At 38.3% G+C, this 13,318-nt stretch overlaps 2 protein-coding genes across 2 annotated transcripts; one reads left to right on the top strand and one right to left on the bottom strand.

Annotated features, from left to right (window-relative positions):
* Window positions 1-3,901: 3,901 nt before the first annotated feature.
* LOC127279884 (uncharacterized) lies at window positions 3,902-5,038 on the bottom strand. Its single transcript, XM_051302523.1, has one exon. It carries the CDS (start codon window positions 5,036-5,038, stop codon window positions 3,902-3,904), a length of 1,137 nt encoding a protein of 378 aa, XP_051158480.1.
* A 3,991-nt stretch (window positions 5,039-9,029) lies between these two features.
* Window positions 9,030-9,401, top strand: LOC127279883 (uncharacterized). The gene has a single exon (XM_051302522.1). It carries the CDS (start codon window positions 9,030-9,032, stop codon window positions 9,399-9,401), a length of 372 nt encoding a protein of 123 aa, XP_051158479.1.
* The last annotated feature ends 3,917 nt before the right edge of the window (window positions 9,402-13,318 follow it).

Here is a 13,318-nt window from a genome sequence, read left to right as displayed (position 1 = left end):
GGAGATAGAATATCGCAATGGTAAATAAAATTTCTAAAATAAATACTGAACACTAAGATTTTTATTGTGACATATATGTATATCGCATAACGACACTTTTCATCTGTCAAAATTGATGTCCAATGCGCATGCTCAACTACTTTGGTCAGTTGAGTACAATGCACTGAACCTGGCACTTATCGTACATGTTTTTCTGACATTTTCAAACGCAGAGATCGGTCTCCTTACTATTCCTCCGTGAATCGCACACAAAATTCCAGATAAATTCACTGATCCCGAGAAAAATCGATTCGTCAAAATCGGTCGAAAATTTCTCTGAAATTAATTCTTGAAAATTTATACTGCTAATTAATAACCCCTTTTTATAGTTACAAAAAGATAACCCAACGTGAAAATTGTTAGACGCCAGCCAATTTTTGGATGGAATTGGCAAACCAGAAAAATCACAAAATAACCCCAAAACTCAAAATCAAACAAAATAACTCTCACAGGAGATTCTGTAGAGAACACAGGTCGAGAAAAGGGACACGACCCTTGAGACACGACACAACAAAATTGGACTTACCCACGTCGAAACTCGGCTCACAATTTTGCTTCTGGTCTGTGACCTCAGCTGATGTCGGAAGACGCCGGTAAGGGGAATATGGCCAAACACACAAAATAGACAAAAACTCTCTTTTTGTACACTTTATTAAACCCACAATAATAAGTCGAGCCTCCAATCGACGGCTGTACAATAATTGTTATGATAACACCTCTCTTTTCAAAATTACCCTTTTACACTCTGAACAAAACTTAAAAGGACAAGGCACGAAAAACGTCGACGACTCAACACGCTCTCTGTGTAATCTCTCATTGATTTCCTCTTCGATCGCCTTTATCTCCGTCTCGTTCCGTAAATGGCCGTCGTGGTGGCGCCACGTTCTAGACACCTGCTCTGCTTGTCCACAAACTTCCAAACGCGCGAAACTCAACCCCAGTCAAAAATTGCCTTGTGACGAATTACTTCGTCACAAACACCTCCCCCCTAGGCCGTTACTACTCCCAGCAGTAACGCCTACCCAAAACCCAAGTCGAAAAATGTCCGTCCCTTGTCGACTACATGGAGGACAGCTTTTTGTCCATGGACCTTCTCCTCTCTTCTATCAATATGGCCGCTGTCGTTTATCCCTCTCTCTCTGTCTCTTACCACCCTCGTCGAAACTCCTCCTTTGATCTACAAAAGAAATAATCATTAGATACGGTCACTGATTTCGCGGAGGAAGGTATCGTTTAAGGTCGGAGACGTGGATTTTAGGGATACGTCGACTCTCCCTATCGAGTAGGACAAAAACCATAGGTGATAATTTCTCCACGATCTCGAAGGGGCCTTTATATTTTGCTGCGAGTTTTGTCGCGAAATTCCGTGTACCACTCGACAATTTGTGTGATTTATGGAGTACTAGATCACCCACTCCTCTCCACAGGATTAACTTGCGGGTGGTAGGGTGGTGTGGTGATGTGTTTGACACCATATTCCTGAAGCGTTTCCTTGAGGAACTTGTTGTCGAACTCCTTCCCATTGTCTGTTAATAAAAAGTCAGGGGTTTCCCAGCGGAAGAGGACCAATTCTTCAAATGTTTTGGCCACCGACTTTCTATCAGCTGATCGCAACGGCTTCACCTCAACCCACCTCGAGAAAAGATCTTGGAATGCGACGAGATATTTACACCTACTCTTGCTTGGTGGAAACTCCATCGTGTCCGCTGCCACTACTGCCCAAGGTCGCTCAACTATCCTCTGTCCCATTAGTCCTGCCGGTCCTGCTTGTGATGCCTTGTGAAGCTGGCACAGGGGACATCGAGTGACATACTGGTGGACATCATTCCAGATTCCTTGCCAGTAATATTCTCTCGCCACTCAGGTACCACCAGTTTCCAACCATCTTCGTCGCCAACAATCCGAAGGAGTAACGGGTCACTCCTGTGTCGCTAAAGATGATCGTTCTCAATTTTCCATCCAGGAAAACGCTCCGGGAATTGTCGAACTAAATCTCGTCGCTTAAGGTACCATTGGTCCATAATGGTATAAAAGGCATCGATCATCTCTTCGTCATCCTCACTCATCTTGGATAATGCATCTGGGACTTGGTTCAATGCACCTCTCCTGTGAATGATTTCAAAATCCCACACCTGCATTTCCAGGGCCCATCTCGCTAGTCGACCACTCGGGTCTTTCAAGTTTCTAAGCCACTTTAGGGCACTGTGATCTGTGATCACCTTAAACTTGTATCCCTCGATATACGGTCGCAACTTCTTAATCGCCCACAGCAGGGCTAAACACTCCTTCTCCATGACGCTATAATTCCTTTCTGCCCCAGTCAGAACACGGCTGATATACATCACCGGATGTTCATCGTCGTTAAACTCCTGAGTCAACACAGCTCCAATAGCAAAACTACTCGCATCACATTAGATGGTGAATGTCTTACTAAAGTCAGGACGGGCCAACACTGGCGCTGTCGTATCTTGATTTCACTATCGTTTTTGATAAATCTCGAATACCACCCCGCCATGCCCAAAAATCTCCGGAGTTGTTTGACGTTCTTTGGCGCTGGATAGTTTCTCACTGGCTCGGATTTTTCGGGGTCTGGTCGCAATCCTTCATTGTCGAGAAGATACCCCAAATAGGTAACCCTACAGCACCCAAACTCACATTTCTCTGGGTTAACCACAAATCCCGCGTCTGCGAACTTCTTCAAAACTATCACCAGCCATTTCACGTGTTCGTCGAAAGTATCTGTCACAATTATTATATCGTCGAGATAACCAAACACGTGATGTTCGAATTCTGGTCCGAAAAGAGCATCAATTACTCGTTGAAAAGTCATCGGCGCGTTAGTTAAGCCGAATGGCATTCGTCGATATTGCAACAGTCCTGAGCCGGGGATGGCAAAGGCCGTGTACTTTCTGCTCTCTTCTGCCATTGGAATTTGATGAAATGCCAATTTTAAATCGATCTTCGACAAGTATCGCGCCTCCCTTAACTTGTCGAGTATGGAGTCTATCGTCGGAATTAAATAGGCGTCCTTGACGGTAACCTTGTTGATAACCCTATAGTCCATGCACATTCGAAAATCTCCATTCCCTTTTCTGGCAATCACCGGAGCACTCCTCCAGTCGCTACTTGATGGTTCGATCACGCCTTGTCCATGTAGTTGAATCATGTGTCCTTAAGCCCACGTGATCATAATAGGTGACATGCGTCTCTGGCGATGCTGTACTTGTGTTTCGTCTGTAACCCTTATATGATGTTCTGTCAGATTTGTCACCCGCAGTACGTCAGATTCTGGAAGAACCAATCGGTTCACCATTTCTTGAATGATCTCTCTTTGTTTGTCCGTCAAGGCAGAGATTCCAGCGCATTCAGCGTAGATCGACTCATCACTCTCAATCCCATCCTTGACGCCAAAAACATGCCAGTCGCCATTGAAAACTCTCCATAACCCCAGTCCCAATTGCACCTCCATATTCCTGGCTTTACAGAAATCCACACCCAAAATTATGTCTTGTACTGATGAACTAAGGACCTTGACGCTAAACGGTTGAGAATGGCCATCCACCTCGATGTTCAAATTCAACAATCCAGCTGTCTCAGTTACTCCTCCAATGGCGCTTCTTATCGATGTATTGCAAGGCTGGATGCGGCTCTTATAAGGCTCAGCCACTCTGTCGCTAATCAACGAGATCATCGCTCCAGAGTCGAAAAGTGCCTCATAACATTTGTCGCCAATGGTAATTCGAAAGAAATAACGATTTTCCATACGTCTACATCCTTATCGAATAAGGGTTCTGGGTCAGCTGTGCCCGTCACAGCCTCTCCCCTCCCCTGGACTATTGGTACTGACTCCATTTCAATATCTTTAGTCCCATCTATCACCAACATGTTTTTGAGTGAATACTCTCCACTCATTTGGCTGTACCTGTGTCACAAATTTGAATGAATTCTCTTCATTTAATTCGTCAGTACCAACTCTCTCATCACACTGTTTAAGTGGTCTCTTCCCACTCTGTTGTCCACTGACTTGGACGCAATTCGGACAATTAAGGAAGTTCATGCCTGGTGATCGACAAACAAGACATGACTCTATCTGTACTTTGGTTGGGCACTGTGCTGCGAAATGACCACGCTGCTGGCAGACAAAACATGTCCTCATGGGACATTCCGAGACTCTGTGTCCGACCATTTGACATGTGAAACATGCCCCCACAAATGGCTTCGGCCCACCCGTCGCAATTTGTGATGTTTGTTTTAGCAAAAACTGACGCTTCCCCTTTCCAGCGGCCACTGTCGCAAAAGTAGGAGTAGGGTTAGAAGCCCGTATCGGAGTCGCGGATGGCTGAGGGCTTGATTGCTTAATTGCATTCACTTCTGTAGTCCCCTTCTCAGAATCAGTTTTCTTTGTCTTCTTCGACTTTTTCCCTTTACTCTTCTTGTTGACCACCTTCTCTACCTTGCTACCCGTCGCTGACTCGTCCTTCAAGGCCGCTATCTTCTTGGTCTCTTTTGAGGAAGATGGCTTTTTTTCGTCCTTTTTCGCACCCTTATAAGCCGCGGCGGGAAAACGCATTTTCTCTTTAGGGGGAGGGGGAACGTGTCTGTCGTCGAGATCTTGAACCTTTTCGAACTGTCGCAAATTTCTCTCTAATTTCGAGAGTGATTCTAACCCCGATGAATCGACTTGTTTCCGATAAGTGGGGGTAAGTCCCTTATACGCGATTTTAACCTGTTCTCTGGTCGACAATGGTTTTCTAAGATGCCCCATTATAAGTTGCAAACTGGTTATGTGGGAGGATATTTTCTCCCCTTTCGCTTGAGTCCTACTCCTCATCTCATCTATCACTTCGTCGTCATCAATGGTCGTTAAATACTCCCGTCGAAAAGCTTTTTTAAATGACCTCCACGAGCTGATTTCTTGGCGGATTGTTCGGAACCACCTACTTGCACTGCCCTTGAAAATACTAGCAAGTGTTTGGAGAAGATCTTCGTCTCTTATCATGGCGCAATCTCAACAGTCTTCAATTCTCTCCAGGAATTCTTCAGGATCTTCTCGCTCCTCACCAGAGAATTTAATATCCCAATCCTTTAAGGTCCTATTGACTTTAGTTAATCGAGAAGCTACACGATAATCTCTTCTCCTCCTGATTGGTCCTGATTAACCGAAGTTATTTCATCCCTTTCCCCTGTCGCAAATTCTACTGGATTTTGAGATGGCCGGTGAAAATTGCTATTATCCCCCACATTCTGACCCATACTAGCAGCCATTAAATGGTTATTAATACGGATCAGCTGTTGCAATTCTGGACTCAGGGTAAACTTGGCTATAGATTGTCGCAAGCAAATCACGTTAGGCGACATCGTCGGTGAAACCCTCATTGCCGGGGCTGAATTCACAGTGGTCGTTGGCGCGGAATTCATAGAATGAACAGCTGACATTCGTGGTGGGGAATTTGTGGGGATCGACGCTGTGGACATCATCGGTGGTGATTGTGGAAGGGTCGGTAAAGGGGACGGAAAGTCATCGGTGGTCGAACTTGGTCTGCTGTGCGATGATTTATCTCCCCACCTTTTTCTTATGGCCCCTTGACTTTGTTGATCTCCTAAAACTCCCAAGTCACGAATCGACCGTGAATTTTTCTCCTCGTCGCTACTCAAATAAAACTCGCATTCTCTTTTAAGATTTACATTGGATAATCATTTTTCTTCTGTGAATGCCTCAAACTGAAAAACTTTGACTAAGTTCCCTTTACCGCACTCGTCGCAAAAGGGTACGTCAGTTTCTGAGGGAAGCGCGAGTTTCAGTTCTGCCCGAATCAGTCGTTCTCGCAAAACTTGTAACGAGCCACTAATACATAATTGATTACTCAACAGGCACGTTACCACTTGTCCTATCGGCATTCCTAAAGTCACTTGCCACAATTCCTTCGCCTGTGGGATTGTGATCAAGTGACGCATCCTTTCTTTATAGCAATGCATTCGTTCTATAGCCTCTGAGTAGTATAGCTATGGGGGTTGTGGGACAGGTTCTGATCTCGGCTAAGTTATCCCCAGTCGGTAAGGTAGATTCCTATTTTTTCAGCAGCCGGTAAGTGACAGCCGAATTCAAACCCGGTTGGTAATGTAGGTAACTGTTTTTCCGACAGAGCACTTGGCGGGAAATTTAAAAATTTATTTGACAATTCAAATTTGCTTGGCCGCCATTTTGTTTTACCGACCAAGTTAATTGGTAGAAAACCTAACAGATGGGGCCACTGTCGATTAACACAATTGGACTATATCAATTTTTAAATTTTAGCGTGAAAATTGTTTATTGGTAATGAGCAGCCTATTTTACCGACCAAGTTAATTTACCTCTAGATGTCGCTACTAGTTTAACTGACTTAATATATTTAATGTGTGACAGATACCGTCACTAAATGTTTACTATTAAATTTTATAATTGTCATCTATTTATTTTTAGCAACTTATTTCCTATAGAGTTTAAAAAACATTTATAACGGTAAGTGTACTAATATATATATATATTATCTAATATATATATATTTGGTTAGTATGTTGAAAATAAATTTATATTTTTTGTTCATTATGTTCGTTATAGAATTATAATCTTTGTTTATTAAGATAAGTTGAATTCTTTTTAACTAATGTATTAAGATAGACTATAATAAAGTTAAGTTAAACAGTTTAATGTGTAAAAAAATAAAACATTTCCAATATGAATTTCGCGCCAATTTTTTTTATACTCTTGCATCAATAATTATCCAGCCCTAAGAGAATGAAAGTTTTCTTATTGGTTAATAATCTCTTAAAGAAAAAAGTGTTTAAATTTATAAAAAAAATGTATACTTTTAGAAATTTCAATTACAAGTTTTTTAATAATATATGTATAATTAATAATATTTATTTGAGATTTTTATTTTTGTAATATCCTTTTATGAGACTTTAGTGTGTGGTGGTAATTTTATTTAATGTATCAAATTTATAGTTTTATACGTTTATAAAACAAAATTTATAATTATCTTTTGTATATATAAGTTTTTCTAAATAAATTAATTATATAATTATTAAGAATTGAAGTTTATAAAAAAAATTGTGGAAATTGTGGGAGATTTTTTTGGAAAGTTACGTCCCTGAGCCGCCATATTATCACCTAACCTAAGCTTTGATATATACAAACCGGTGGAACGTGATACAACGTGCAAAACAATTTACTATGGTGAGTATTATCTTTTACACTTTTTAAATAAAACTTTATATTTTGTGTGAAAAATATAATTTAATTTTTAATAGGATCCAAACATTATACAAGTATCGTGTAACTGCAGGAATGAGAAATGCAGATTTCGAGATATGCGGCGAAGAAGACTAATTGTATGTATAACATGTCAACAATGGTTTTAGTCTAATCAACTTTCTTATTCAAAATTCTCTTTTTACTGTATTTATAACCTCATCTGTCAACAATTGTTTTAATCTAATCAACTTTCTTATTCAAAAGTCTCTTTTTACTGTATTTATAACCTCATCTGTCAACAATGGTTTTAGTCTAATCAACTTTCTTATTTAATATTCTGTTTCACTGTATTTATAACCTCATCTGTCAACAATTGTTTTAGTCTAATCAACTGTCTTATTCGAAATTCTCTTTTTACTGTATTTATAACCTGTCAAAAATTGTTGTTTTAGGGCTCCCAAGAAGGGTTGACGGGTTTTTAGTGGGTCTGGGCTGGTAGTAGTTCGCCAGCTTATTTTGTTTAGTGTTTTTTTTTACCAACCCGACATAACCTTGGCATGCGGAAGCCAAGGTATCTGTATACAGATTTTCCCAAAATTCCCTACGCAAAAAAAAAAAACCTCATCTATCAACAATTGCTTTAGTCTAATCAATTTTCTTATTTAATATTCTCTTTTACTGTATTTATAACCTGTCAAAAATTGTTTCAGTCTAATCAATTTTGTTATTTAATATTCTCTTTTACTGTATTTATAACCTGTCAAAACTTGTTTCAGTCTAATCAATTTTGTTATTTAATATTCTCTTTTACTGTATTTATAATCTCATGTGTCAAACAATATTTTTTGTATAACCAATTTATTAATTTTTTTTCTTCTTATTAGACAGTTTATTATTGTAACTATTTTTATCATTCTAATTACTTGTTTGCAGAATAATTTAAATATACAACTTGATGGAATTGAAAATATGGAGTATAATCCGGAAGAGCTGAGATTATTTGGACGCAGAAGCAATCATTACGATCAACCACCTATTTTACCAGAACTTCTAAATGTCCAAGTTGAAGAGATGCAGCACGTTAGATTGGAAGACATGCCAGGTATAATAGATGATCAACAAGATTTTCAAATAAATAATGATGATCTTGAAGGAGCGCTACCTAATCTTTCTGCAGCACCTGTTGAAAATCATTTACCTTTTGTCTTTAATGAACCGACTGATCTAGAACCCTGGATTAGAATAAGGACACGACCTCGTCTTGCAATACCGCCTCCGCCACCAGATCAGCGACCTGAGCCAGCAATTGCTCCAGAACCGGCACCGATGAATCGAAGAATTGCTCATATACCTCAAGCATCAACTGCGCGACCTGAGCCAGCACCGCGGCAGCCTAGGCCGGTAGCTGCACCGAGACTTGAAGCAGAAATTGCTCCAGAACCGGCACCGATGAATCGAAGAATTGCTCATATGCCTCAAGCATCAACTCCGCGACCTGAGCCAGCACCGCGGCAGCCTAGGCCGGTAGCTGCACCGAGACGTGAAGCAGAAATTGCTCCAGAACCGGCACCGATAAATCGAAAAATTGCTCATATACCTCAAGCATCAACTCCGCGACCTGAGCCACCACCGCGGCAGCCTAGGCCGGTAGCTGCACCGAGACGTGAAGCAGAAATTGCTCCAGAACCGGCACCGATGAATTGCTCATATACCTCAATCATCAACTCCGCGACTTGAGCCGGCACCGCGGCAACATATGCCAGTAGCTACACCGAGACGTGCAGTACAAATTGCTCCAGAACCGGCACCGATGAATCGAAGAATTGCTCATATACCTCAAGCATCAACTCCGCGACCTGAGCCAGCACCGCGGCAGCCTAGGCCGGTAGCTGCACCGAGACGTGAAGCAGAAATTGCTCCAGAACCGGCACCGATGAATCGAAGAATTGCTCATATACCTCAAGCATCAACTCCGCGAACTGAGCCAGCACCGCGGCAGCCTAGGCCGGTAGCTGCATCGAGACGTGTAGTACAAATTGATGCTCTCCCGCTGAGAGGAACAGCCCGTCAGCGGCTCACGAAGGCCATGAAGACCCTGTCCACAGCGTCTTCGAGAAAGAGGCGCTAGCTCATTTTTTTTTAATAACTTTTTTTTTCTTTTTATTTCTTTTAAATAATTTGATAATATGACAGGTTTTTCAATCGTTTTTATTTTGTCCTTAAAAAAGTGTTTTTATTTCTATTTGTTTTTATTTCTTTTAAATAATTTGTTATTATGACAGATTTTTCAATCGTTTTTTTTGTCCTTAAAAAAGTGTTTTTATTTCTATGTCTTTTAAATAATTTGATAGTATGACAGGTTTTTCAATCGTTTTTTTGTCCTTAAAAAAAGTATTTTTTTATTTAATCATATTACAGATTTTAATACTTTTTCAAAAGTTTTTTATAAAAATTCTTTTAGTTTTCATTTTTTTTTCAATCATGAAATGAGCTCAACTTCTTTATTTTTAATCATGACATGATCTCAGATTATAAAAGGTTTTTTTAATAGTTTTTTCCTTAAAATAAAAAAGAAAAGATGTTAGGTTATGTTTTTATAAACGTTTATAATGTGATTGTTTCTATTTATGTATTCTATGTGTCAAAATTTTCGATTTGAAAAAATGTTTTTTATTATTGTAAGCATGTAAATGGAAACTCAAGATAAAAATAAACGTTTTTTTATAATTAAACGCTGTTTATTATTGAGTTATGATATTTTTTAGTTAACGTAAACTATTATTTAATTAAGATTTAAAATAAATATAAAATTTTATTATTGCAATAGAAATTCTAGTAATTAATTGTTTAATTTTTAATAAACAATCGTACAGAATATTTCAATAAACAAAAAAAAGAGCTTGAGAAAATTATTTTTTGGATAATTTTGTTCAGTTATAATTTTAACCGAAAAATACACTTAAAACTAATTTTAATGTTATATGAACTGTCAGTATGTTTGATTTATAAAAGTAAGTATAATTCATCTTTATTTATTTATTTATTTAATACCATTTTATTTTTAAATATTTTACCAATTAATTTCTTTAAATATTTTACTAATTAATATAATTAGTAAAATATAAAATTATTATTCTATTTTCTCATTGGACTTGTAGCGCCATAGTTGTAGGTAGCTGCCACACGCTGTGGTGGGATGTATGTGCGTGGTGGGGTAAACGTGGTGGGGAGTGGTTAAAAAGTGTAGCGTCCCAAAGCGTCAGAGCTCATTTCCAGCAACAGAGCGGTAGAAGTAACATCGCTATGGAGAGCTGCTCTTGCTACAACTGCTCCGTGAGGAGGATGTCGCTGTACAATGTAAGTATTAACGATCAGGTTATTTATTGAATGGTGCTAATTAATTATTATTATTAGTTGCCATTCCCCACGACGCCTCCAGGAAGTCCACACAGGGTGCAGTACCCATGGCATCGTCCAGAGACGCCACCAGGGTATGTGGAGCTGGAGACTCTTGCGATACCGGAGGCCCCGACGCGACCAGAGGCCATTGTAAGACCATGGATTCGCCCAAGGTCGTCGACGCCGGAGCTCTGGATTGCTTCAAGGTCGTCAACTCCTCAGGCCCCTGTTGGGTACATCCTGGAAGTTGATTTGGAGTATCCGATAGACATTCATGATACTCATAAAGACATGCCATTCTGCGCTGAAAATAAGAAACCTCCATTGTCAAAACAGGAGAAATTGTTAACCACTCTCATGCCTAAAGAAAAATATGTTATTCATTATCGTACGCTCAAACTAGTTGTGGCAAACGATATTAAAATTGTGAAAATTCACCGTGCCTTACAGTTTAAGCAATCAACTTGGCTTAAACCGTACATGGACTATAACGCAATGATGCGAACCAATGCTAAAAGTGAGTTCGAAAAAAATTTGATCAAGCTTATGAACAATGCGGTACGGCAAGACGATGGAAGATGTCCGCAAACATGTTGACATTAAACATGTCACAAAATGGTTCGGCCGCTATGGAGCTGAAGCTCTAATCTCCCGCCCAAATTTCAAAAGTCGAGCGATTTTTGACGAAAATCTGGTTACTATTGAATTGTGCATAGTCGAGGTACTGCTCAACAAACCAATCTATGTAGGGTTAAGTGTGCTTGATATATCTAAGACTCTAATTTACGATTTCCATTATGGTCACTTGTTTAATAAATACGGCGATGCTTGTAAACTAATGTATACCGATACAGACAGTCTTATCTATGAAATCAAGTGTGAAGAAAAGACATGAAAAAAGATATTGACAAGTTTGATACATCTGATTATCCAGCGAATAACGTCTATGATATTCCGCAAGTCAACAAAAAAGTCCTAAGCCTCATGAAAGACTCTAATTTACGATTTCCATTATGGTCACTTGTTTAATAAATACGGCGATGCTTGTAAACTAATGTATACCGATACAGACAGTCTTATCTATGAAATCAAGTGTGAAGAAAAGACATGAAAAAAGATATTGACAAGTTTGATACATCTGATTATCCAGCGAATAACGTCTATGATATTCCGCAAGTCAACAAAAAAGTCCTAAGCCTCATGAAAGACTGCAACGGCAGAATTGTAACTGAATTTGTTGGCTTGCGGAGTAAAATGTTCAGTGTACGCGTCGAAGATAAAGATTTTATTAAAAAAGCTAAAGGTGTTAAAGCCGGCGTTGTTAAAAAGACAATTCAATTTGATGATTATGTAAAAGGTCTGCGAGATTTTGACATTCAAACTCGAACACAATATAATATACGATCGCGGCTTTACAATCTTGAAACTGTGAAGCAGGTAAAAGTAGCTTTAAGTCCGCAAGACGACAAGCGGTATTTGTTACCGGGGAGTACCGATACTCTACCGTGGGGTCACTATGCGATCCCAAATCTCGACGATTTGTAAATAGTTGATAAGTTCGAGAAAAAATGTCGGGAAATGTAAATGCTCTGATAAAAGAAATAAATAGAACAATTGTATTTTAATTTCATGTGTTTTTTATTTAAAAATTCCTTTAATATATACATTATAACATATGATTTAACATTGATTTAACATAGATTCAACATTGATTTAACATTGATTCAACATTGATTTAACATTAATTTAACATTGATTTAACATTGATTAAACATTGATTTAACATTGATTTAACATTGATTCAACATTGATTTAACATTGATTCAATATTGATTTAACATTGATTCAACATTGATTTAACTTTGATTTAACATTGATTCAACATTGATTTAACATTGATTCAACATTGATTTGACATTGATTCAACATTGATTTAACATTGATTTAACAATTGTTTAAATACTAGCGCAGGTAAATTTTTTATCCATACATAATGGAAATTCAAAAAATCACCGCCATCGCTTATTGATTCAACATTGATTTAACATTAATTTAACATTGATTCAACATTGATTAAACATTGATTTAACATTGATTTGACATTGATTTAACATTGATTCAACATTGATTAAACATTGATTTAACATTGATTTGACATTGATTTAACATTGATTCAACATTGATTTAACATTGATTCAATATTGATTTAACATTGATTCAACATTGATTTAACTTTGATTTAACATTGATTGGACATTGATTTAACATTGATTCAACATTGATTTAACATTGATTCAACATTGATTCAACATTGATTTAACATTGATTTAACAATTGTTTGAATACTAGCGCAGGTAAATTTTTTATCCATACATAATGGAAATTCAAAAAATCACCGCCATCGCTTATTACATATTCTTCATCACTCTCATCCGTATACATATCCGTAACGTATAAGAGATTTACATGTTTATCTCTTTTCTCCACAGTGAGGTGAAGAGGATGTACTGAGAAGTCCCCTTAATATTTTGATAAACCATAGACATATATCGAAACATCGTTTAATTTTTCAAATTTCGGGATATTTTTTAGTGATACTGGAAAATCTATACCATCGAAATTCAAGTTATCTTTAAATTTTTTATA

The sequence above is a fragment of the Leptopilina boulardi genome, unplaced genomic scaffold (genome assembly GCF_019393585.1).
Source record: "Leptopilina boulardi isolate dan_hultmark-lab unplaced genomic scaffold, ZJU_Lbou_2.1 LbouV2_224, whole genome shotgun sequence".
Classification (NCBI taxonomy): domain Eukaryota; kingdom Metazoa; phylum Arthropoda; class Insecta; order Hymenoptera; family Figitidae; genus Leptopilina; species Leptopilina boulardi.
The sequence above is the reverse complement of the archived record's forward strand: the minus strand, read 5'-3'. Positions and strand labels throughout refer to the sequence as shown.